A 27470-nucleotide genomic window follows, 5' to 3' on the forward strand; every position below is an offset into this window, starting at 1 on the left:
AATTTATAAGTAATTGGGCAAAGGCCAAAGCACTAGGTGCTGGGGAGTAAGAAGACTCAAATCTGGGGTGCCCCCCACCCCAATTTCAAGAGCAGGGTGTATTTTTCAAATCCATATTTCATCTGGTCTTTGTTTCTCATCCATCCTCTGTGTGTGCCTTTCTCAAGAAGGCTCGGATCCTCCGCTTTCACACCCTCCCGGCTGGCTGTGCCCCAGCTCCCGTCCTGGAACCTCTGCACGCATGGGTGTGCCTGCTCTCCCTGGGCCTCACCAGCTTTGCCAGGGAGCTGCTGTATCGTGCACTGCTAGCTGTACCCCAGAGTGCCTAGACCCTTCTGGTACATGAAGTACACCCTCATCACCATGAGTGCACGCCCATCCCCTTACCTTATATCCTGCCTCTAAGGCAGGCTTGGGGGTGACTAGTGTGCATTCAGCTATGTGAGGTGCTGGGATCAAAGTGAAGTTCCCAACTTTTGAAGTTGCAGGCTTGAGGGGCACACAGTGATTTAAAGTCGGGTCACCTGACTTAAAGGGGAGGCTGATTGCTTTAAAGCCAGGGCAGCTGACTTAAACCCTGTGTCCCTCCGCTGCAGGACGAGACCAACTTTGGCGGTGCTCGGGTTCGCTCCAAGCCAGCACTGCTGTGCAGGAAGAGCTTCCAGTAGCACCTTAGTGCAGGGGGACTTGTTCCGTTGTCCTGCCGCTGCCTTCAGAGAGGGACCACCTGCTCTTCTGCAGGAGAATCAGGGAGGGGGAAGTGCAGAGTCCCGGCTGGAGTTGCGGCACCCCTTGTCGGATGGCAGGGAAGGGGGGACGGGGCTATGTGGAGTCCTGGGGCCGGACTCACCAGGTCGACTCAGCCTCTCAGCCTCCTAACCTCACCCCACACACCCCACAAGAGTCTCCAATAATATGTAATTGTGTCTTAGGTTCTCGGGCTTCAAACTCATACCCAGGCTCCCAGGTCCCTTGATTCAGCCAATTCCTCTGTGCTCTTTCTTCTATTAGATACAGTCCCAGAGGGAGGGGCTGGGGGATGGGACTGGAGGGACCCTAGCAGCACTGGCCTAGGCTGACTAAAGAGATCCGGGGCCTGCGCTATCACACATGTGTGAGGACCCTTAAGGCGCAATCAAGGGGTCCAGTTAGAGGCAGTCCTTGCTGCCTCAAGTGAGTATGGATCACTGTCGGTTGGGGAGCACGCTGACCCCTGAGAAGTACTGTTAGGAGGATGTGTTCCTCCCTCGGCTTCAAGGCCGTGGGTGGGCTTCAGGGCTCCATTTCCCCTCCAGGCCTCCAGGGCCGACTGCACACCAGCGGCCTTGCAGACCTGGCTTCCTGTCCCAGAACTTGCCAGGCTCCAGGAAGAATCCAGACTGCAGAGATGGTGCTTGAGCGCTCCAGCTTAAGAAGTGCTGTCCCTGGGGACCAAACAGTGGAGGGAGGAAGGGTGGAGGGAGGAAGGGTGAAGGGATTAGGGGGGTTGGGTTGGGAGGGGTGACTGCCCTGGGAGACGTTGAGAGAGAAATATCGCCCCCCACACCCCCTGCCCCCTGCAACTGACTGACCCACTAATGCCATAGGATCTCAGGCCCTTTTAGTCAGAGATGCCTCTGTTTCTTTACTCCTGCGTTCAAAACTATGCAAAACCAACTCTTCATCCTCTTGCTGCCTGGCCAGGACTTGTAAAGCACTATTCTTTTGGGGCACTCGTTCCCTAAACTGCAGTTTGGAGCTGTCCCAGCTATTTAAAGGTGTTCTCCTTAAACTGAGACTAAATCCTACTCTTTTGGAAAAACGCCCTGCACTTCCGAGGAGAGAGATCATGTTTTCTGCCCATTCCTTCCTTCTACTTCCCTCTGAAGAAGCCCTGTGCTCAAAGAGCTTGGTGACTTATTTTTTGCTTGATGTCAAAAAGAAACCTTCCCCATGCACCGCAAAAATCTTTCCTGGAGCATAGGTGTTTCAAAACCATGACCGTGTTTCGCAGTTAGTATACCCTGGGTAGACTGCCTAGCTCTCCCTCCAAGAGCCAGAGGTGAGCATAATCAACTTATTTGATTGGATGCCCTTCAAGTTTAGGAAGGTCCCATTCTTATGCCCCAGCAGATAAGACAGGGCCCTGGATGGCTGTGGCTGTGATTGGATAACTTCTGATGATTTTATTTCCCTTACTGAGCTGCTGCTTCTAGGTTAAATTCATTTTATTACCTGTCCTTTTTTTTTTTTTGCGGTACGCGGGCCTCTCACTGTTTTGGTCTCTTCCATTGCAGAGCACAGGCTCTGGATGCGCAGCCTCAGCGGCCATGGCTCACGGGCCTAGCCGCTCTGCGGCATGTGGGATCCTCCCATACCGGGGCACGGCCCGTGTCCCCCGCATTGCAGGCGAACTCTCAACCACCGCACCACCAGAGAAGCCCTACCTGTCCATTTTTAAAGAAAGACTGAAAAAGTCACTGTAATAGGTCAGGAGTCTGAAATCAGGGTTAGTCAAAGGTACTCACAGGGAGGAAGGTGGATAAACATAGGTGTGTAAAATAGGAGGGTTGGCAAGTACAGCCAGGACAACCGGGTTCACCGTGTGTACTAATAAAGGCCAGAATCTCCTCATTTATCTCTGGTGGGAAGTTCTGATGGTTTCACAGGATCAAACTCAAATCATATTCAAACTAGGGGGCTTCCCAGAAGGCACTGAAGCACCGGCAGAGCCCACCTGCACTCCCACCTTGGCACTCCAGGATCAGAGTTGGGTTTGGAGATGGGGTTGCTGTAACCCCAAGGAGGTGAGCAGAGAGGAGGAGTTGATTACTGGTCTCCTCTGACTCTCTGGCCGAAATTGCCTGGCTTCACAGTGGGGGCAGAGTTTTGCTTTGAGCAACTTATGGGGCACTTCCAGACTGGTGGGGTTGCCCAGTGGCCCGACAGTCTGACAGGCTGGCTGCGGTGTGACCGCCCTTTGTTTCCTCAGAATCTGTTCATCAGGAGGTGCATGGTTGCAGAAGCCCATTCACCGCCCCCCACCAAGGGTGATGACACCTTCCCTGGCTGTACCCTATGATCACCAGGTACTTGAAATGAATGCAAGGTTTTTGACTTCAAGGAAGAGCTCACATAACCCCTTCTGCCTCATAATGTGTGGGATTTACTATAATGGAAGGACATTATAAAGAACAGGTAGAAAACTCACCTGTTGGTCTCCATGTAGGAGTTTATTTTGCATGAATCTCTCCTACATGAGTAGATAGCAGAGGTTCATTTTTGTTCCCGTGTGTGTAGTTGTGGCAGAGGATGTAGGTATGGTGATTTAAAGCCCTCAAAGAAATATTCTCAGAATTCTCAAGACTTCTCTTGATTGGAACCAAAAGAGACCTGGAAAAGGAGGAAAAGCAAAGGAGGATGGAGAACGAATGGCTGTTTCTCAGTAAATTCACCTTCCTGGTTGATTTTTCTCTCTTCTCATTTCTTTTAACTTCTATGCATGTCTAATGGAATGATGTAGAAAGGCTGATTTTTATGCTTTAAAAGATTTTACATCACAAAGAAACTAGAAGTGGCTAACAGAACTTATTCACATCAGTGTTACATAGAGACTTTGATATTAAATTTGTATACTAAAATGGGTTAATCCAAATTTTCTCTTTCTTTTTGAGTGAATATTTGTAACATATTTTTGTAGATAATAATTTATCCTAGATATACAAAATTGTGAGAATGGGTACCATTTTTCACCACTTAAATGATTTCTTTTAAATGAATAGATCGTACACTTTAAAGGCCAGTGTTGTGTCTTACATGTTGTTTTTTTAATTCCTTGATTTCCAAAACTTGTGTTTATTTAATTGATTTCTATCTAATAATCTGTCTCCCCTTTATTGTTTCTTACCTTTTATTTTATTGATCTATAGTTAATTTACATTATTATATTAGTTTCAGAGGTACAACGTAGTGATTCATAAATGTTTAGGTTCTTCTCCATGTATAGTGGCTCTATTCCCCATGCTATACAGAACGTCACTGTAGATTATTGATTTTATACATAGTGGATTATGCCTAAGAATCTCCTACCAATATTTTGCTGCTCCACCCTGTCTCTCCCTGCTGGTAACCACTAGTCTGTTCTTTAATCTGTGAGTCTGTTTCATTGTTGTTGATGTTGTATTCAATTTTTTAGATGCCACGTGTAAGTGATAACGTACCAGGCTTGTTCTCTGTGCAGCTTATTTTACTAAGCATAATACCGTCCAAGTCCATCCATGTTCTTGCAAATGGCAAAATTTCATATTTTGCTGAAGTCATCAAAAATAATCTTTTTTTATCCCCTAACCTATTGATGAACACTTAGTTTGACTCTATATCTTGGCTATGGCAAATAACACTGTTATGAACATTGGTGTGCAGTTATTTATTTTTTTTAAATAGTGTTTTTGGTTTCTTCTGATATACCCAAGAGGGAAATTGCTGGATATTATGGTAGTTCTATTTTTAGTTTTTTGTGGAACCTCCATTCTTCTTTCCACAGTAGCTGCACTACTTCACATTCACATCAAGAGTTTACAAGAGTTTCCCTTTCTCCACATCCTCACTAACCTTGGTTATTTGTGACCTTTTTGATGACAGCCATTCTGACAAGACTGAGGTGATATATCTCATAGTTTTGATTTGCATTTTATTGCCGATTAGCTATGTTTAGCATCTTTGTGCATTCTGGCTGTCTATCTGTATTTTTTCCTTGGAAAAATGTCTATTTAGGTCTTCTCATTTAAAAAAATATTTTGGGTGTTGTTCTGATATGGAGTTGTATGTGCTGTTTCTGTAGTTTAGATATGAACCCTTGCTTGGTCATCTTTTTGGTGTTAACCTCTTATCATGTGCAAATATTGTCTCTCCTTCAGCAGGTTGTCTTTTCATTTTGTCTTTGGTTTCCTTTGCTATGCAAAATCTTTTAAGTATAGTGAAGTCCCATTTGTTTATTTTTGCTTTTGTTTCATTTGCCTTAGTAGACTGAACCCAAAACCGTTGCTATCATTTATGGTGAAGAATGTTCTGTATTTTCCTCTCGGGGTTTTTATGGTCCTACATTTAGGTCTTTATTCAGTTTTGCGTTTATTTTATATACGGTGTGGTAAAATACTCCAATTTTATTCTTTTCCATGTAGCTGACCAGTTTTCCCAGTACCACTTATTGAAGAGACAGTTTTTTCTCCATATTGCCTGCTGTGTCATAAATCAATTAAATATACGTGTGTGGGCTTATTTCTGGGATCTCTGTTCTATTCCAGTGATCTTTGTGTCTGTTTTTGCTCTGGTCCGATTCTCTTTGATTACTGTCGCTTTGCAGTATAATCTGAAGTCAAGGTGTGTGATGCCTCCAGCTCTGTTCTTTCTCAAGATTGTTTGGCTATTTGGGGTCTTTGTGTTTCTATACAAATTTTTAAATTACTTTTTCAAGTTCTGTGAAAATGCTTTGGTATTCTGATAGGGATTGCATTAAATCTGTAGATTGTCTTTGGCAGTATGTTTATTTTAACAGTATTAATTCTTCCAGTCCATGCACCTGCTATATTTTCCCATCTTTTTCTGTTGCCTTCAACTTCTTTCACCAATGGCTGATAGATTTCTGAGTACATGTCTTTTACGTGCTTAGGTGTGTTTGTTCCTAGGTATCTTATTCTTTTTGGTGTGATTGCATATGGTATTGTTTTCTTAATTTTTTTCTTTCTGACAGCTTTGAGTTTTGTTTTTTTCTTCGTTTTCTAATTCCTTCAGGTGTAATGTTAGGTTGTTTATTTGATATTTTTCTTGTTTCCTAAGAATAAGCTTGTGTCACTATAACTTCCCCCTGTGAACTGCGTTGGCTGTGTCCCATAGATTTTGGATCACTGTGTGTTCATTTTCATTTCTCTTGGGTATTTTTAGAATCCCTCTTTAATTTCTTCAGTGTTCCTTTCTTCCCCTTTTATTCCCTTCACCTGTGATGTGAGGACTATCTAATATTATGTTTGGATTTCTTTCAGGTGTGTGTGTGTGTGTGTGTGTGTGTGTGTGTGTGTGTGTGTGTGATTATTTAAGTTGCTGAGCTTTTAATTTCACATGGACACTAACAACCCTGCATTGTTACTCTGCTCCCCCACAGTTACTGAATTTGACCTTATATTTTACATCTACTTGTTTTGTGTGTCCCTTAAATTCTTATTGTGAATATAGATGATTTTATTACTGTTTTCTTTCATCCTTCCTATTAGCTGTGTACATGGTTGATTTACTGCCTTTGTTGAATATTTGCCTTATCCAATGAGGTTTTTCCTTTAGTAAGCTTCCTTTCCTAATTTTTATGTTTCAGTCGTGGCCTTTTCTTTTTCACTGAGAAAAGCCCCTTTAAGATTTCTCATAAAGCTGATTTGGCGATGCTGAGCTCTTTTAGTTTTGCTTCTCTGTAAAACTTTAGATCTCACCGTCAAATCTGAAGGAGAGCCTTGCTGGGTAGAGTATGTTTGGTTATAGGCTTTTCCCTTTCATGACTTTAAATATACCATGCCACTCCCTTCTGGCATGCAGAGGTTATCCTGAAAAGTCAGCTGATAACTTAATGCAAGTTCCCATGTTTGTAACTTGTTGCTTTTCCTTTGCTCCTTTTAATAGTGTCTTGTTATCTTTATTTTTTTGCCATTTTAATTACAATGAGTCTTGGTGTGGTCCTCTTTGGGTTGATCCTGTTTTGGCCTTACTGTGTTTACTGGACTTGGATGTCTGTTTTCTTTCCCAGGTTATGGAAGTTTTCAGCTCTTATGTCTTCAGGTATGTGCTACACTGCTTTCTCTTTCCTTTTTGCTTCTGGGACCAGTATAATGCAAGTATTAGTACACCTGATGTTGTTTCACAAGTCTGTTCAACTTTCCTGATTTCATTTTAATCTATTGTTTTACCGTTCATCTTCAGTGATTGCCAGTACTCTGTCCTTCAGTTTTCTGATTCATTCCTCTGTATCATTTAGTCTACAGTAGTTTCCTTTTAGTGTATTTTTCATTTCAGTTATTGTATTCCTCATCTCTGTTTTGTTGTTCTTTAATGGTCTAACTCTTTTTTAAAAAATTCTAACTTCTTGCTCTGGTCGTCCATTCTTCTCCGGAGTTCTTTGATCATCTTTACAGTCATTACCTTGAACTATTTTTGAGGCGATTGGCTATCTCCACTTCACTTAGATCTTCTTCTGAGCTCTTATCTTGTTCCTTCATTTGGATCGTGTTTCTGTGTCACCTCATTTTTCTTAACTTGCTGTTTTTATTGCTAGGTATGTAGTAGGTTCGTTACATTTCCTGACCTTCGAGAAGTGGCCTTTTGTAGGAGAGGTCCTATGTGTCCCAGCAGCCCACTGTCCCCTGGTCACTAGAACTATATGTTCTAGGTGTACCCCCTATGTGGGCTACTTGGACTCTTCTGTTGTGGTGGGCTGACTACTTTGGGTGGTCTGGTAGGCTTGGCTGCCCCCAGACTGCTTGTTTGACAGACTCTGGCTCGTATGGAAGCTGTCTGTGCTGCTTGGTGAGGCTAAATCATAAGGCAGCTGGCTGCACATCTCTGGGGGACACCAAATCTAGTGCTGGTTCACTTATGGGTAGAATTGCAGTCCAGATGATATCAGGGCTAGTGCCCAGTCACTGGTCCTGGGGCGATGCTGGCTACTGGGAGGAAGACACAGGTCCTGAGTTCTGGCTGCAGGGCCGAGGAGTCTCAGAGTTGGTGTTGGATCACTGTTCCTGACACAGCTATCTGCAGGGTCTGGGGTATCCCTAATCTTGTGTTGTCATTCTGATGGGCAGGGTCAAGACCCAAGTGAGTCCATGGCTGCTTCTGGCCTGCAAGTGAGTGTTCCGGTCATACAGGCTGCTGGGCTATGGTATTCCTGGAGCTGGTGTGTGCCTGTTGGTGTATGAGGCTGATCCCACTGCTAGAGCAGGCTTGCTGTTGGGTAGGTCCAAGCTCCATCCAGTCCCTGTGCAGTAATCACCTGCCAACAGTGAGACTGATTCCAAGGCCAGAGCAGGCTCACTTGTCAGAGGAGCCAGGGACTCTGGGACTGGTGCCTCTCCACTTAGGTGTGGAGGCTGGTCCTGGGGCTTTTGGTGGCTGGGCCCATGTCCAGCGGCAGCTGTGCATTGAGAGGGTCTGAAGGCAGCCTGTTTGCTGGTGGATGGGGCTATGCCCCTGCTCAGTTAGTTGCTTGTCCTGCAGCATCCTATTACTTGTGTGTATAGTCTGGTGGAAATGGGTAGGGCTAGGCCCTGAGGCTAAAAATATAGAGGGAGGATTCTGAAATTATGCTTGCTGGTACCAGTGGCCACGAGGTAGAAGGAGCTCCCCCAAATGGCTGCTGCCAGTGTCTATGTCCCTGAGGCTGTGGTGTAGTTGCCTCTGGACTCTCTGGGAGACTCTCCAAGATCAGGAGGCAGGTGTGACCCAGGATCTGTTCAAATGACTGCTTCTGTTCTGATTCTCGGGTCATGTGGGATTTTGTGAGCATTTTTTTATTTTGCGGTATGCGGGCCTCTCACTGCTGTGGCCTCTCCCGTTGTGGAGCACAGGCTCCGGACGCACAGGCTCAACGGCCATGGCTCACGGGCCCAGCCACCCCACGGTATGTTGGATCCTCTCGGACAAGGGCACGAACCCGTGTCCCCTGCATCAGCAGGTGGACTCTCAACCACTGCGCCACCAGGGAAGCCCTGTGAGCATCTTTTAAGTGTGGAATCTCTATTTCCCACAACCCTCTGGCTCTCTGGAAAATAAGCACTACTGGTCTTCAAAGCCCAACTTTCCAGGAACCCTTCTTTCCAGCACAGGGTCCCTGGGCTTGGGAGCCTGATGTTGGGTTCATACCCCTTGCCACCTGGGAGCACCTCAGAAATTGTAATTATTCTCCCATTTGTGGGCCACCCACCTGGGGGTATGGGTCTTGACTCTGTTGAGATTTTGTCCTTCCTTCCTGTCTTGCCGAGGTGCCTTCCTTATATCTTTAGCTCTAAAACATCTTTTATGGTAGGTCCCGTCCTTTTTCATCAACTGCTGTTCTGGAAACAGTTGTGACTTTGGTGTGCCCATGAGAGGCATCCAGCTCTGGGTCTTTGAATGCTACCATCTTGGACAATCTCTCCACTTCATTCTTAAATCATATTATTTAATTTTTCTTAGTATCTTATTTGACTAGCAACAGTTTGAAATTTATTATCACTCATGTTTACTTCTGTTTTAAAAAAATTGACTAGGGCATTCATTCATTTTGAAATGAAGGTAGTGACCTGTGAATTTCCGTACCTGAAAAATCGAGGAGAGGATAAAAGCCTTTTCTACCTGTGTTACCCTCAAACTCTGCACCCCACACCAGCCTGGGGATTAAGCTCTTGCACCCATGCTCACCTTCTTTTTTTGGACCGTTAACCATCGCTGCATCTGTATATGTGTTGACAAAGTGAACTCTAGTCTTTCCAGTTTTTGTGTTTTGTTTTTTGGATTAGGGAAGAGTCCTACTATGAATGTACATTTACTAGTCTGCTGAAGTTCATATTAAACCTGTCAAGCACATTACCAGAATTGGAATTGCTTGTATATACACTTTGATAAATTTTAGAGACAATGGTAGAACAGAATAAATTGTGTTTCAAATCCCACAATATTCTCACACCATGAAAACCCCTCCCTTTTTAATATATTTGTGTGTAGTTTATCTTTATGCCCATACTATATTTCCCAGAGATGGCTAAGTGTTACGTTTCTTGCTAGCACATTTACGGTATTGTTCAAAGTCAGGCGTTTAGTGATTTAACATGATCATATTTCCATGAACTTGCAAGTACAAGATCTTCTCTCACACTGTCTTTTACTCCCTGCTTTTTTATCTTGCCCTCCTAATTCTCAGTCCTGGTCTTTCTTTATGTTCTTCATCAACCTGGATAGGTTATACTATTTTCTCCCTTATTCAAGACCAATAGAATAGACTAGAACACCCAGAAATAAACCCTGATATGTGGCCAAATGGTTTTTGACAAGTTGTCAAGTCTTTTCAAAGTAGAAAGGATAGTATTTTCAACAAATGATGCTGAGAAGTCTTGTTGTCAACATGCAAAAGAAGGAAGATGAACCCTTACCTAACATCATATGCAAAAATTAATGAAAACATATCAAAAATCTAAATATAAGACCTAATAAAATAAAAAGTCTTAGAAGAAGACACAGGACAAGAGCTTCATGACATTGTATTTGGCAGTGATTTCCTCAATATGAAACGAAGGAACAACAAAAGTACAGCTAACAAAAAAATAAACAATTTGCAGTACATAATTTTAAAACAATGTGTATCAAAGGAATGTAAACAGAATAAAATGGCAACCCACAAGATGGGAGAAAATATTTGAAAGCCATCTATCTGACAAGAGATTTCTATTCAGAATATACAGAGAACTACAACTCAACAAGAAGCAAACACCCTGATTCAAAAATGGATAAAAGACTTGAATAGATGGTTCCTCAAAAAGATGTACAAATGACTAAGCACTTGAATAGATGCTCCATATCACTAAATGCATGTTTATATATTTGTGTGTGTGCATTCACACACAAGCACACACACACATACACAAGCAGAAAACAAGTATTGGTGAGGATGTGAGGGAGTTGGAAGCATTGTGCTCTGTCAGTGGGAATGTAGAATGATACAGCTGCTTTGCAAAAGAGTATGGCAATTTTTCAGATATTGAAAAATAGAATTACTACATGATCCAGGAATTTTACTATGAGGTATACCCAAAGGAATTGAAATCAGGGTCTTAAAGTAATATTTGTACTCCAGTGTTTAGAGCAGTAATCATCACAGTAGCTAAAATATGAAAGCAACCTAAGTGTTCATCCACTAGTTCCTGGATAAGCAAAGTGTGGTATACCCATATAATACAATATTATTCAGTGTTAAGAAGGAAAAGATCTAGGAATATGCTACAACATGGATGAATCCTGAGGAAATTTAGCTACCAAATATGCCATTTTTGTGACTTTTAGTGAGTCATAACAATGCAACTACTTATTTCAATTATATGGGGTACTTAGTGTAGTCAAAACCATAGAAATTGGGAGGGTAATGATGCTTTTCAGGTGGCTGTGGAACAGAAAGGAAAGTTATGTTTAAAGGATATAGAGTTACAGTTTTAAAACGTAGAAAAGAATTAGAAGGATAAATGGTGATGTTGATCGCCCAATAATATGAATGTATTTAATATCACTGAACGGTGCACTGTATAATAATTAATATGTTATATTTTATGTTATTTGATTTTACCAACATACAAAATTGGGAAAGAATGTAATATCAGGAAAGGGAGTGGACCTGGGATAGAGCAGAGAGTAATCAGAAGGGTGAGACACTGCATATGTTGAAGAAGAGCTGAGAGTCTTCATTGGACAGAAGAGACTTTATAAAAAAGAACAAAATTACTCTGAGGGTGTATTAAATAGATATCTGTGGGTGTACTGCTATCTCCCCTGGGTTATCTTAAAGAGTCTTTGCTAAAGTCCATACAGCTTGTTGAGGCTTTTTTAAAAACTGGATTCCCTAGGAGATAATTAGAGGGTGGTACTTAAGTCTATGTCTAGGTTGACAGATTTTGCAGGGAAGACGAACCTGAGAACAGTGGAGGTCCTGAGAGTGTAAGTACATGGAAATTGGAAAAAAAAATAATAAAGGGAATTAGGAACACTTTTGACTCCGAAGGTCATGTATTACTGAGTCAGACCTGAGGTTTCTAAGGAGTTATATACACAGTTGCTATTTGGATTGCTTGTTGATGAAGATCAGTTGAAAAACTAGAGTCGTTTCCAAGTGTAAGTAAGATATAATGGGAGGATGGAGGTGGAAAGTAGGGAGGCCCAGAGAAAAGTGGGAAGGTCATATTGGGCCAAGATTGTGGTAACATCCAGCAGAACGGATGGTAGGGCAGACTATGGATTCATCTTTTTTATTGCAGCTCCCCACCTCATCCTTAATAATTCTTTGGGAATATTTCATGGCTCTGTGATGCAGGTACAGAATACGAGTGAGGAGACTACACCCTCAGTGTCCAGCTGTCTGAATCCTCAGTGTGCTTCAAATGATGGAGAACTATTGCTTCTTTATGAGAAGAGTTAGTACCTCGTAGCTAAGCTTTAGCTGGAGCTTATGCAAGATTGATTCCACTTTATATATACTGTTGGCATGGAGGTTCCTCCTCCTCTTTTCTTGACCATTATGAAATGAATCTATATTTCTCAATGTTTGTGTATATCAGATAAATACATTAAGTAAAGGAATCTTATATATTGCTCCCGGCATAGTTTGCTCTTTCTTGTTTCTCTTTTACCTTTACTAAATTAGCACAGGGAGAGACCGTGCAATGTTCTAATCAGGAGAGATTAGAACATCATATTTCTGGAGAGGTTGGTGGGACAGAGCAGGGGTCCCAGTGAGAATCAAAGCTTCTGTTTTTACTTGGAAGTGTACCTGTATAGAGTAGAGGGCTCCAGGAAATATCCTAGAATATTGCAATGTCCCTGCGGGAGATCATTAAGAGAGGCAGGATCTGGTACCAGATCAGTGTACTATGACATGTTTGTCAGTCATCTGATGTGAGATTCTCAGAGCCAATCCCATATGGTAAGGCTGAGGGCAGAGAGATGAAGAACCTGGGAAAGCCTTTGATTGAATGTTAAAGATGAAGGTCTGATTTTGGGGAGAATTTTCTTACCTGACTGAATGTCACCCTTCTGTGGGGATGAGATTCTGTGCTTTTCTTCTCTTGATGACCACTGACTGAAAATCATTAGAGGATCACGTCTAGACAGCATTCTTTATTTAATTTCTTAAAGAAGAAAACATAGAAAACATTTTTATCCACTTTCAAATTGAGGATCAAGGGGAATGACATCAGTGAAAATGTCAGAGTAGGGAGCTCTAGCTTGTGTCCATCACCAGAAACACTGACATACGTGGTAAAACCTGTCAGAATGATCTTATCAACACATGTAAGTTTTCTTTTCGCCCTGTAGATTTATCTTTCACTGAAACTTAACTTACTACAGGATGTGGAGAATAAACAGGGAAGTAGAAACTGTATTTCCTGATGAGAGAATCATTAAGTCACATTAGCTGTTCTGAGCTATGTCTTACTCACCGTGACTGTAATTAAAACAAACAAACAAAACACTTTTTTTGTAAGTCAGTTCTGACATTTCCTCGTTAAATACAAGGTAACAGATACAGATTTAGATCTACCAGAATTGAGCAAAATGTTGATTGTACCTGTGCTGAATATATGAGCATGACCTGCTACGAATCTTCATTATACTTATTGCCACAACTGACAAATTCCCTTTTGCCACTCCTGATATGTTGCATGTAAGGAATGCATAGGACACTAACCCCAGTTGGTCACAGATAAACTCTGCCACATGGATTACTGCATGTTTTCCTGCTGGAAGACCACACATTCTTGAGTATCATGGCTGCAGAGTATGTGGGCTCTTCTTTTTTCTGGATAAAGGTTAGATAATCACCTAATTTTATGAGAAATATATAAATTGTATTTGCATATTCTTCAGGGTTTTATTTATCCATTCTCTTTCAAGTCCTAAGTGTAAATATTAAAGTGATTTCCAAGAGGGTGGTAAATAAGACAGCTACGGTTATGCTCCAAAATTATCACTAAAGCATAATACAATTGTAAAGGCATTAATGTGTGATTAATATGTAGATACTTATGTAAATGCAATTTTAGTAATGCTTTGTGGAGAGTCTCAGAATCTAGGTATTTAAAAAAAAGAATAAGGAGTTCTTGAAACTCTCAGGGAATTATATAGAAGTCTTTGTGTCTATAAATATCTATCTGGAATAATGCATTTTCTCAGAAATAAACTAGGCATAAAATTGTAGGAAAAAACTTCATGAAATGAAAGAGCATGTGAGATGGACATACAAGAAAAGGAATATTCTCAGAGAATAATGAACAGTGTGAAGTTCAGCAGAAGTGTAATACAGATTCAAAGAGTAAAACTTTGGAGAGCCTAATTATGAGTTCCTCATATTGCATCTTTGGAGAGATGGTAGTCATTTGAAATATGATGTTATAAGATGACGTTAACATACTTAAATACTTTCATTTAGAAATGACCACTTAGAACCAGAGTAAATGAAAGAGAGCACAAAATTATGTTTCTGTTGATTTTTGAAGATCTCAGGTGAGTGCTGATAATTTAAATATATATGATGTCGGGCTTCCCTGGTGGTGCAGTCGTTGAGAGTCTGCCTGCCAATGCAGGGGACACGGGTTCGTGCCCCGGTCCAGGAAGATCCCACATGCCACGAAGCAGCTAGGCCCATGAGCCATGGCTGCTGAGCCTGCACGTCCAGAGCCTATGCTCCACAATGGGAGAACCCACAACAGTGATAGGCCCGCGTACTGCAAAAAACAAAACAAAACAAAACAAAACATGATGTCTTTCACTGCAAAATAAAGGAGCTGTTACGGTGGAGGATTCCTGGACTGAATGTCAATATTATGACAATAGTATGAGTGTGTTTTTTGTTTGGTAATTACAATCATTGTTGCTTTTTTTGTGGTCATCCATTTACAATGTTTGGTGTCAGTTGATTTTTCTCTTGTAAAACTAAAATGCAGTCTGTGTGTGTGGAAAAAAGAAAACATGCATGATGTCTTGATAAAGTTGTATGTAATTTGAGATCTGGAAAAAAGCATTTCTTTTCTATAATGCTAGGATGCTAATTGGACATTTTTGCAAGAAAGAGATTTCAGGATGCAAATCTCGTGTCTCTAAGGTGGGAAGCCAGTTCATGGCGGAACATTCTATTAAACTTGTGTGAGTGCAGAAATATTTCTTTGGAAGGAAGAGGTCACGAATCCCTTTTTAACCGTTAGTGGTTTATAGTATACCAAATGAGCAAAATGGGTATTTCTGAATTTTAGAAAAAAAATAATATATTTTTTTCTGCATTTATATTATGCAGCTGATGTAGAATATCAAAAATTCTTTATTTTGAAAACCAGTGTAATCTATTTGACATAATTCATATATATTGAACCTGTGGTACACACACACAATTAAACTTACATTCAAAAATTTTTTTCACTTAAGAAATATTTTCTACTGTAGTTGATTTACAACGTTGTGGTATTTTAAAATACATGTTTATTAGAGTATAATTGCTTTATAACACTGTATTATTTTCTGCTTTACAACAAAGTGAATCACCTATATGTATACATATATCCCCATATCCCCCCGTCTTGAGGCTCCCTCCCAGACTCCCTATCCCACCCCTGTGGGGGACATAAAGCACTGAGCTGATCTCCCTGTGCTATGCAGCAGCTTACCACTAGCTCTTTTACATTCGGTAGTGTATATATGTCAGTGCTACTCTCTCACTACGTCCCTGTCTCCCCTTCCGCCCTGTGTCCTGAAGTCCATTCTCTGCATCTGTGTCTTTATCCCTGCCCTGTCACTAGGTTCGTCAGTACCATTTTTCTGAATTCCATATATATGTGTTCACGTACGGTATTTGTTTTTCTCTTTCTGACGTACTTCACTCTGTATGACAGACTCTAGGTCCAACCACCTCACTACAAATAATTCCATTTTGTTCCTTTTTATGGCTGAGTAACACTCCATTGTATATATAGGCCACATCTTCTTTCTATATTCATCTGTCGATGGACATTTAGGTTGCTTCTATGTCCTGGCTATTGTAAATAGTGCTACAGTGAACATTGTGGTACATGTATCTTTTTGAATTATGGTTTTCTTGGGGTATATGCCCAGTAGTGGGATTGCTGGGTCATATGGTAGTTCTATTTTTAGCTTTTAAGGAACCTCCATATTGTTCTCCATAGTGGCTGTATCAGTTTACATTCCCACCAACAGTGCAGGAGGGTTCCCTTTTCTCCACACCCTCTGCAGCCTTTATACATTGTTGTATTTCTGCTGTGTAGCAAAGTGATTCAGTTATATATATATATATATATATATATATATATATATATATATATATTCGTTTCCATTATGGCTTATCAGAGGATATTGAATATAGTTTCCTCTGCTGTACAGTAGATCTCTGTGGCTTGTCCATCCTATGGAGAATAGTTTGCTTCTGCTATTCCAAAACTCCCAATCTTTCCATCACTCTCTCCTTGGCAACCACAGCTCTGTTTTCTATATCTGTGTGTTTGTTTCTGTTTTGCTGACATGTTCATTTGGGTCCTGTTTTCGATTCCACATGTAAGTGATATTATATGGTATTTGTCTTTCTCTTTCTGACTTACTTCACTTAGTATCATTATCTCTATGTCCATCCATGTTGCTGCAAATGGCATTATTTCATTCTTTTTTATGTCTGAGTAATATTGCACGCGCTCGATGGAGAAATGATCCACGTGGGTGCGCCAATTCCTCCAGCCGCACGAAGCAAGTGGCGCGGGCTCCCAAGAGCCCAGCATGAGGTGTGCCCGCTGGTTCAACTCCGGTCGCCACGCTGAAATCAGCAGTGGCCCAGGTCACGCCAGCACTGGCCGCGGGGGGCTCCACTGCCCGCTCTACCGCTTCTCCTGCCGCCGCTGTAGAGCCCGCGGGGTGCACACCATGGGCAGGGGCTCATTGGGACCGTGGACTGTCAGGTCCCGGCGAGGTGCCAGAAGCAACCGAGCCGCGAGCGACCACAGCCGCAGCCGCCGTGCCAGAGCCATACTCCCCTTGTTGCGGGAGAGGCGCACGACAGTGACGTCACGGGTGTGCCAAGGCCTTGCAGACGATGGTGGCGTGGCTCAGTAAGGCCCGCGGCATCGGCGAACTGTGTGGAAGGAGCAGGATCTGTAGAGCTCAGCAGCGGCGAGATCTGTAGGTCTGAACAGGGGGTGGTGACTCCAGACCCCGGCCAACCTTGGGGAAGGGTGCGCGATGGAGGCAGGACCAGGGTCCGGCGATACGCGGCGATGGGGCCCTGGCATTACGAACCAGGAGGGCGGAGGGCTTCTGGCGATCTGATGTCTGATCCCTGCCATGCTCTTTTGTCACCCTCATGGCTCCTGTCATGGCTCGGCCAGTTTGGGTCTCCCCCTGTGACTTAATGAGGGTGTGGCGATGTTTTCCCAGATGTGGTCCCCGTGTAAGGTCTTTTAATGCAAGTATTTATTGAGAGTCTGAGTGAATGGTCAGGCCTGGGGGCCGAGACCAGGAGTCCGGAGTCGTAGGTCCAGGCTCACCCTTCCCTTAGAGCTCTGCAGAGAGCTGAGGGCCCCGAGGGCAAGCTGATGGCCTTCAGCGTATCTTCTCTTCAGTCAAGAGAACTCATCTCTTGGTGCTTTTTCCCCTTTCTTTTCAGCTGAGGTTCATTCTCCCCTCCCTTGTCACCCTTTCCAGCTTCTCATCCTGAAGCCACTGCTTTCTTGGGTAGTTCACCTCCACCGCCTTTCCAGTCAGATACCTCAATTCCGTAAAGAGCAGCGAGGAGGGTCCTGCTACAGGTTTGTGGCTTGTCTCACAAAGCCAGGGTCAGGCAGAATATTTTACTTGAATTCAGTTGTTCAGGTTGCCAAAAAGCCTTACACTACTGGTACTTCTTGAACGGATCCCGAAAATGGGTGTCCGATCATTTCTGTAATTTCCAGTGCCTGGGGTAGGAGATAAGGTAAACGTGGATTAACCACCTGGGAGGTGGTTACTTTCATCAGATACTGTTCTAGAGATAAATACTATTAAATTTTAAATAGCATTTTGATACACGATAGACTTTCTGGAGAGTTACCTGTTAAGCCAGCAGAGGAGAGAGGTTTGAGTACTCATGGGTGAACAGAGTCGTTGGATAGAGCAATGGCTCTTGAGTGAGGGTGATTTTGCCCTCACCTTTCCTCCAGGACGTTTGACAATGGCTGGAGACATTTTTCTTTGTCACATCCGGGGTGTGGGGGTGTGTGGTGCTGCAGGCATCTAGTGGGTAGAGGCCAGGATGCTACTACATATCGTACAAGGCATAGGACAGCCCTCCCCACCACCCCAAAAGAATTATCTGGCCCAAAATGTCAATAGTGTGCTATGGAGAAACCTTGGATAGAGGCTGAGGACTGAAGAGAGGCTGAGGTTGGCACATGTACTCTCACTTCAGGTAGTCAGTCACATTTGCCAGACTCTTGTGTGGCCCTGCCCCTTTCCCAGAATCTGTAGCAGGCACACTGATGCCATTGCTTGTCATGTCCTTGGGGTGAGAAAACCATGGGGGCTCCTCAAAGTCATAAACACAGGAAGGAGTGATTTAGGAGGGTGACGTGGGAGAAGAGAGCTTTAGGAAGAACAAAATTGTCCTCATGTGTTTGAGAAATGTGCCAGATGGAAAAGAGATGAGGTGTGCCATGGGGTGTACCATTGCAGAAAGCAGACTGGGACTGATGCGTGACAGGGAGTCAGATTCTGAATTTGATATAGACTGCTGTAGCAACTAGAAAGGCCTAGATCTGTCTAGAGAGTGCTGGGTTTTCTCTCACTGCTAAGTTCATGTATAGGCTGATGACCAGTGATGGGTGATATGATAGAGGGGAGTTGATATAAAGGATGCTCTAAGATACTGTGATTCTACACTACTTTTACGATTCTTTCCCAGAACTCAGAGCTCCTCGTTCGTTAGCTGAAGAGCTCCTTGGATGTCTGCTCTGACATGTTTCATCCATTTACATGTGCCACTCATCTTTCAGGTACAAAAGAAAGAATCGCTTTGCACAAAGCCAGAAGGGATACACTGAAAGAATAATCAGAAAAGAATAATACATAGGTATGTATTTGCATTGGCTTTCTCCAAATATTTGAGATAGGGTAGCTGGTTAGTGGCTGCTTTCTCGTGCTCGAGCCCTTACAACGTGATCACCTCAGAATGTCATAGGGATTGGAGCCTGTCTGAGCCTGTCTGTCTCTGCCCGTGGCCCCTAGCTTCTTCTTGTCATTGCTTTAGGTACTGCGTAAGGCCCTTCTCTTTTCCTCCCGCTCACAGCAGACATTGAGTAACCTCTGGTTGTGACTGAGATGCATATTTCACAGTATAGTACTTTAGAAATGAGAAAGGTTTACTTATTGTGGAAACAAATGTAGGCCCCTGGGAGTGTTAGTGTCACTTGGTAATGTTTTTCCCAGGACTGCCATGGTAACTGACATTGCCTGGTTACTCCCTAAGTTTTGAAAAGAATTCTTCCTTGGATCTAAGGTGATAATGGTACATTCCTTCCTTCATTTATTCATTCAGTAAATATTTTCTGAGCACCATGTATGTGCCAGGTACTTTTCATATGGACAGTGAATGAAACAGACAAAATTCTTGCCCTAGTGAACTGTATATTCTGATTTAGTTGGCTTGGGGTGAGGCCTGGCCATTGGTAGTTTTAAAAATCTCTCCAGATGATTCTAATGTACAGCTAGGTTTGAGAATCACAGTTATAAATGAAGCACTTTGGGAATTGCAAAGGCATTGCCGAAATAAAACGTGGCTATTGGTATTCCTTCGCTATTCCTGCATTCTCCTGCCTGCATCAGGACTGTTGTACAAGTGCCGATCATTTTCTTTTCAGCCCTTTTCACTGTTGGCCTAGACCCTTTATCCCTCTTTCTAACCTCACACCCTACCTCCTTCTGGTCTTTCAACCTCCAGTCCATCATCTGTTTGGGATTTATCCTAAACTTGGTGGAAAGCCATTGCAGGGTATAAACAGAGAAGTGGTGTTAGCAGAGATGCCTTTTTCAGACACCATACTGGCTATTGTAAGAGAATGGATAGGAGGGGGCAGGAGAAGATTTGGGGAGACTCATTAGGAGACTGGCTTTGTGCACAGTGGTGGCCTTGGAGATGGAGTAAAGCAGGCGGGCTAGAGTGATATTTGGAAGGTTAGTGATGGCTTGGAGGCGAATAGGAGTAAGTGATGAATTGGATGTGGGGAATGTGGGTTAAGGATGTGTAATTGGGTAAATGGAGGTGCTACTTACTGAAATGGGAAAAATGTTCTCTGCACATATTGGCCTGATAAACACCTTCTCACCCTTTAGACCTGGAATCAGAGATCATTTCTTTTTTATTTTAATATATTTTATTTTATTTCATTTTTATTTGGGCTGCGATGCCAGCTTGCAGGATCTTAGTTCCCCAACCAGGGATTGAACCCAGGCCCCCTGAACTGGAGGCACAGGTTCCTAACCCCTGGACCACTGGGGAATTCCCAGCAGAGATTTTTTCATTGTTCTTTTTTAAATATAAGTTTTAATTAATTAATTAATTAATTATTTGTCGTGTTGGGTCTTCATTGCCCCACGTGGGCTTTCTGGCATTGCGGTGAGCATGGACTGCTCTTCGTTGTGGTGCACAGGCTCTGTGCGTGCGGGCTTCAGAAGTTGTGGCACATGGGCTCAGTGGTGGTGGCTCGTGGGCTTAGTTACTCCGAGGCATGTGGGTTCTTCCTGGACCAGGGAGCAAACCTGTGTCCCCTGCATTGTCAGGCGGATTCTTGTTTTTGTTTTTGTTTTTGTTTTGTTTTGTTTTAAACATATTTATTGGAGTATAATTGCTTTACAATGGTGTGTTAGTTTCTGCTGTATAACAAAGTGAATCAGCTACATGCATATGTATATCCCCATATCCCCTCCCTCTGGCATCTCCCTCCCACCCTCCTGATCCCACCCCTCTAGGTGGTCGCAAGGCACTGAACTGATCTCCCTGTGCTATGCAGCTGCTTCCCACTAGCTAGCTATTTTACATTTGGTATTGTATATGTCAGTGCTACTCTCTTACTTCATCGCAGCTTACCCTTCCCCCTCCCCGTGTCCTCAAGTCCATTCTCTATGTCTGCATCTTTATTCCTGTCCTGCCCCTAGGTTCATCAGAACCATTTTATTTTTTTAGATTCCATATATATGTGTTAGCGTACGGTATTTGTTTTTCTCTTTCTGACTTTCTTCACTCTGTATGACAGACTCTAGGTCTATCCACCTCACTACAAGTAACCCAATTTTGTTTCTTTTTATAGCTGAGTAATATTCCATTGTATATATGTGCCACATCTTCTTTATCCATTCGTCTGTTGATGGACACTTAGGTTGCTTCCACATCCTGGATATTGTAAATAGTGCTGGCACGCGGATTCTGAACCGCTGCGCCACCAGGGAAGTCCCCAGAGATTATTTCTTAAGGGAGGCCCTCCTCAACCCCCATCAGTCTCTTCCTTGCTGAGCTAGACTCCCACAGCCTTACATAACTGCTCCTTCGTAGCACCATGCACACTTTTAATTTCACACATATTTGTAAGTTCCCTTTCTAAAACCCTCTGTTCTATTGAACCTTTTCCTCCTGCCTCATCATTTTATCTCTAGTGCCTACCAGTGCTTGGCATATCTTAGGGGCTCAGTAAGTGTCTGTTGAATAAATAATTGGAGACAGAGGACAAGGCTTAGGAGGGGAGGTCAAGGCTTTGTTTTCTACATGTGGAGTAGGAGAAGCCCTTAACACATCCGAGTGGGGATGTGTTTTGAGCAGTTGGTATGAGGTTGGGATGCCTTTGGAGATGATCATGGCCAATATTTTAAACCATGGGAGTGAATAAATTTGTGAGGGAGGATGTGTGAAATTAGAAGGGAAGAGGGCCCACGACTGAGGAGCAACCTCAACATGTGAGGGGAGGAGGTGAAACCAGCAAAAGAGACTGAAAAGCAGGGGTAGAGAGAAAAACTGGGAGAGTGTGTGGTCAATGAACCCAGGGAGGAGAGAGATCAAGCAAGACGGGAGGCTCCACCACGCCATGTGCTGCTAGCAGAACAAGATTGAGGTTGGGTCAGTGTCTCGTAGATTGAGCCACTTCGAGGTAATTGGTGACTTTAATCAGAGCAATTTTGGGAGAGTGGCAGAGGCGGGGGAAGGCCAGGCTGGAGTAGGCTGAGGAGTAAAAAGTTAGTACCTCTGAGAAGAGCATCCTTGGCAAGCTTTGTGGTTTTTAGAGGGGACCATGTTTGCTTAGAATAAATAAATTAACAGTTATCTCTGGGCCATGGAATTTTGATTTTCTTCATTTTACTCCTGTTGCTCTACCTTCAAAATATTTTTAGAGTGTGACCACTTCTCACCACCTCCCCTACTATCTCTCCACCCTGAGCCACCATCATCTCTGACATGGGTGACTGAAGAGCCTTCTAACTGATCTGCCTGTGTCTACCGTGGCCCCCACAGTCTGTTTTTCATACAGCAGTCACCGTGATCATGGGGAATGCGATCAGTCATGCCACTCCTCTCCTTAAAACCCTTCACTGGCTCCTATCGTGAAGAGCTAACAAAGACCGCAGAGCGTCCTACAAGGCCATTCGGGGTCTGACCACTGTGTCCTATCTGCTTACTGCTCCCCATCCATTGTGTATCTGACTTCCGTTACACTCTTCTCCTTTCTGTGCTGCAAACACAGCGGGCTCCTTTGTGTTCTTCTAACACACCAGACAAGCTCCTGCCCCAGGGTCTTTACACTGGCCCTTTCCTCTCCTGTGCACTCGTCCACTAGACTAACTCAAATCTCTGCTCAGATGTCATCTTCTCATTGAAGCTTATCTGGGCTTCTCTATTTAAAATTTTAACCTATGGGGCTGAGGTCGGGGGGGAATGAGTGAGGGTGGTCAGAGGATACAAACTTCCAGTTACGAGACAAATACATTCTGGGATGTAAGGTACAGCATGGCAACTATGGTTAACAATACTGTATTGTATCTTTTTTCTTTTTTCATTTTATTTATTTATTTATTTGTTTATTTTTGGCCGTGTTGGGTCTTCATTGCTGCGCGTGGGCTCCCTCTAGTTGCGGTGAGCGGGGGCTCCTCCTCGTTGCGGTGCACAGGCTTCTCATTGTGGTGGCTTCTCTTGTTGCAGAGCACCGGCTCTAGGCGCGTGGGCTTCAGTAGTTGCGGCACGTGTCCTCAGTAGTTGTGGCACACGGGCTCTAGAGCGCGGGCTCAGTAGTTGTGGCGCACGGGCATAGTTGCTCCTCAGCATGTTGGATCTTCTTGGAGCAGGGCTCGAGCCCATGTCCCCGGCATTGGCAGGTGGATTCTTTACCACTGCGCCCCCAGGGAAGCCCTACCTCTCATTATTAACTCAATGTATTTACTCACTTTTGGCTATAATTAGTGCAGTTGCTATTATCATTAATGAACTGGGGGAAGATCGGGTGGTTGTCTAAGTAGCCTGAACCGACTAGAGAGGAAGTCCATGAGGAATAGGAGAGGAGGTGTGCCCACATCCAGAGCAGTCTAGCCATTGGAGGTCCATGGCTCATTAAGTAGCCTGAGATTCTGGGCTCTGTCCAAATAGGTACAAAGATCATTTGTGATCTAGGCATGTTCTCTTCTTGGGCATCTGAACCAGAATTCCCTGAAAGATCCCCAGGTGGCACTCAGTGGGTCAGGATGTGGATGGAGGTGAGCTACACAGAGGGAACCGAGTAAGGTCCACCCTCCCGCAGCCAGAGCCACCCACTGTCTTCTTCCAGTGCTGAGACAAGCCACCTGGGTTTCCTCAGGCCACTGCCAACAGGTCTTCCTTGAGTATCCAGTGTCTAAACTGCAGGGTCCCCCACCAAACCCCAGTATTGGGAGCCTGCACCACAGACCCCAGCACGGAGACGGACACTCATGCTGATTCCATTTCTAAAACATTTATTTTCAGGAAATATTTGTGCTCGTATGCAAGGAAACTTTGTGGGTATCTGTGGCTGCCAAAGTGACATCTGACAGGATTAACTGGATCACCAGAGCCAAACAATAAGGACTGGGAAGGCGGCAATAACTGTGAGGCCTGGGCCCATGTGGGGGCAAGATTTTGAGAATGACCACTTAGGTGACAAAATGGGATTCCCACGAACCTCAGCTCTGGTTAGTTTCTGGTCTGGAGCCAGATCCTCTCTCTGATGCAGACTTGGGAGGACGGAGCGGCAAGAGCTGCCCAGCTGCTCATCTGGGAACTCATCCTCCAAGCGACTCTGTCCCTCGTTCTCCTCCCGTACCTGGAGGCGGCAGTCAGTGGGCAGCACTTCTCACAGCACCCCCGCGTACACCTGCTCAGACCACCTGCTCAGAGCTACTCTTCTGCCCAGCCCAGCATACCTGCTCCACCTGTCTGAAGACCCACCGCACGTTTCCTCGAAGCACACCCCAGAGCTCTTCCTCACTCCAGCCACGCCCCAGCACCTCCTCTATCAGTACCGGGTATATGGACACGTCCTCCAGCGCCTGTGGGAACCTGTGTGGCCGCCAGCCAGCCAGCTCTTGGGCCTCAGACCTGTTCCCTGGTCCTGAGTCAGAACCAAAGCCCTATGTGTCCAGGGTCCACTGAACCCCAGCCCTGGTCAGATATGGAGAATGGAGACTTGGAGAGAGTAAATGATTCACTCCTGCTCTTCATCCTTCAGAGGAAGACCCCAAAAGCACCTCGACTATTCATCAAAAGTCATTGAGTTGTACTGTTAAGATCTATGCCTTTCACTGAATGCACATTTTGCCTCCATTTGTAAAGAGGAGAAAAGCTTTTTAAGAACTGGGTTGAATCCCCGGAATGCACAGACCCAACTACAGGCAGAGAAGATGGTCAGCCCAGCCCAGACCTTACTAAGAGTCTGCTCAGAGGCCGTGGGTCTGGTCTGCTGGCACTGGATGGGCACAGATGCTGGGCAGATGAGCTCTGTATGGTGTTTTAGACAAATCTGATGACCTAGAGTAGGGTCAAACAGACAGGAGAGCCCAGGAAGCAGACCCTGGGAGAGGGGAGATACCAGTTGGGCCATCACACCTGAGGCTATGGTCAAGGCCATGAGGGCCACAGTGTGGTGGGCACGGTGGCTGTGAAAGCCCCACTGCTGCCCAGCCAGCCCGAGACAAGCCACAGGGAAGCACCCACCGGCCAGCCCCATCATAATCTCCGCCAATCCCAATGAACTTGCATCCAGTGACTGCCCTGATGTGGTCGAAGTGATCTGAAGAATGGAAAGTCAGCAGTGTGGGGCTTCCAGGGCAGGGGTGGGGGTGATGACTGGCCTCTGTTGATTCCCCTTTTTGCAGCCTGTAGGCCAAACAGGCCGGTTCCTTCATGGCCTGGCACCGAGAGCACCAACTAGAGGGCCCTGAGGTTTGATCTGAAGTGATCCCAGCTGGCTCTAGAACTGGACTTCAGATTTGGAGTGGACCCCAGAGCCCCCTGTTTGGGCCATTTCTCACCCAAGATTCACCCTGCCTCCCAGTCTCCTTGAGAACCTGTGGGGGCTCCTTTCCCCGGGTGTGGAGGATGAGAGAGGAACAAGAGTACAACTGATGAAGACCCCAGAGACCTAAGGAGCTGTCCAGTCCCTTGGCCAGAGGTAGGGGCAGTGCGCTTTAGGAGCCCCTGCAGAGGCACAGATGGGCAGCACCTGGGCTCTGTGTCTGACAGCCTCCCTGATACCCATCATTATCGCAGTTTTGATTCCATGGCTCCAGCTCCACATGGCACCAAGGTGCTGTGTACCATCCATTATTGGGATTTTGGGAGCTGTACCTATTGCCAATAGGTGGGCCAAACCACTGGGGCTCTTTTGAAGTCCTCCCCAAACTTGGATCCAGCTTCAGCTCCAAATCAGAGTTTTCAGAGAGCCCAGGATGAGGCTCACCTGCCCCAGTAGACATGTTGGCTAACGGGTTGCACTGCAGCACCCGCACAGACAAGGACACCATCACGATGCCACCGTTCTTCTTGTGCAGGGGCGGACCGGTGGACAGTCAGCTTGGCCCCCAGCACAGCCACCTGCCTGTTCACTCTCTCGGCCCCTGTGAGGAAGGTGTTCAGCCCTGGCTTTGAGGTCAGAGTCGTCTCTTCTCTGGGTTTGTGTGAATGGAGGAGCCGCAGCCCTGGTCTGGGTAGTGTCTTGGCCCTGGGTTTCCCAGTTTGGAAGAGTATCTTACCACCTAGGGCTCAAGAGTTCAGGGGTTGTGGACCATGAGTTTTTGGGGCAGAAGATATTTAACCTGGGGTTTGGGGAAATTGAGGGAGAAGAGGCTCAGGTTCAAGGGCCCCTGGTTTGAACCTCTTGCTTTAGGGATTAGGGCCAGGGCAGTCTCTCACGAGAAGCTGCAGGATATCTTCAGGAACATTCTGAGTGTTCTTGCACACCCCCCGGGCCACTGAGTGGGAGAAGATGACAGGTGCCTGTGACACTTCTAGGGCTCGCCGTGCCACAGCATGAAAGACATGGGACAAATCCACCATCATGCCCAGGCGGTTCATTTCTGCCACCACCTTTTACAGGGACAGGATGGGGAGAGGGCATCAGGGCTGCATTTATCTTGTGTGCATTTATCTGTAGGGAACAGGCGGGGCTGTACATTCCTGTGGGGCAGGGTATGGAACCCAGGTACTTACCTTGCCAAGCCGGTGAGCCAACTGACATTGCTGTAGAAGGGGTGGATACCCTTTGCTGTGCTCTGTGCCCTGCAGGATGGCCAGGAGGCAGTCTGACTGGTGGCCATGACTTGGCTACAAGAGCCTAGAAAGAGGTTCTTTTGAACCGTCTACACCTGCGACTCCCTGGTGCAAGAGGAGGGACCCAAACTGGGCTGTGCCTGGCAGTAGGAGGGCCCATCTGGGGACTCAGTCTTGACTATATTCAGGAAAAAAATGCATACGCCCTTTTTGGTCAACTGCATCGTTGTCGAAGTTCTGTCTCTTTTCACTTGCTTGAAAGGCGGCTCCAATCTACCTCTTGAAAACTGTTCCCTGCAATTCTGCCTTGCTCTCAAGTCCTTTTCGTTGCCTTACCTCAATATATTTTTGGAGGATTGTTATCATGTATAACCCTGCAAGTTTGTCAATTGCAGTGCCCCTGAGCTCCATTTTTTAAGTCCCTTTTTTGGGCACTGGCCACAAAACCCCAGGATTGCTTCAGGCCCTATTCTTGTTCCGGGGTGCAGGCTAAGACTTTGGTTAGTTCTTCTTCCTGCTTGGAAATTAGAGTGACATGTGCCTGTCCAAACACCTAGGGCTGGTCTCTCATTGGTTCCCCCTCTTCCCGTTCATCCTCCAGACAAATTTCTAACTGTACAAAACAGGAGGTTAAAGCTGCTGATTCTTCAAGTGGGGAGCTTGTTAGAAAAGAGGCTGGAGGGGTGAACCTGATTACCAGGAGATGAGGAGATGAGGTGCCTTTTCCAAACTCTTCCTGGTCAAACGGTGTACCATCCTCTGGGTGTCAGGCATGTTTTAGCTGTAGGTAGAGTCCCTTTCACGTAAGGAGAACACCAGGGATTTTTCCAAATCAGTGTCTCCCCGAACCCCACACTGGGAAATTTTTAAGCTACGGGTACACGTATGTTCATTAAGGGCCTTAGGCAGTAGTCAGAGTCTGAGCTTTAGTTGA

The 27470-nt window shown here is 44.8% G+C and overlaps 1 protein-coding gene across 1 annotated transcript; it reads right to left on the reverse strand.

Moving 5' to 3' along the window:
- Positions 1 to 17630: 17630 nt before the first annotated feature.
- On the reverse strand, positions 17631 to 26760 carry LOC309796346 (dipeptidase 2-like; the record flags this gene model as incomplete). The annotated part of the gene is made up of 7 exons (XM_082609378.1): positions 17631 to 17699; positions 23952 to 24092; positions 24193 to 24328; positions 24983 to 25058; positions 25728 to 25812; positions 26180 to 26353; positions 26740 to 26760. 7 exons carry the CDS (start codon positions 26758 to 26760, stop codon positions 17631 to 17633), a joined length of 702 nt encoding a protein of 233 aa, XP_082465504.1.
- Positions 26761 to 27470: the final 710 nt, after the last annotated feature.

This window comes from Mesoplodon mirus (genome assembly GCF_964341445.2).
Source record: "Mesoplodon mirus genome assembly, chromosome: X".
NCBI lineage: Eukaryota > Metazoa > Chordata > Mammalia > Artiodactyla > Ziphiidae > Mesoplodon > Mesoplodon mirus.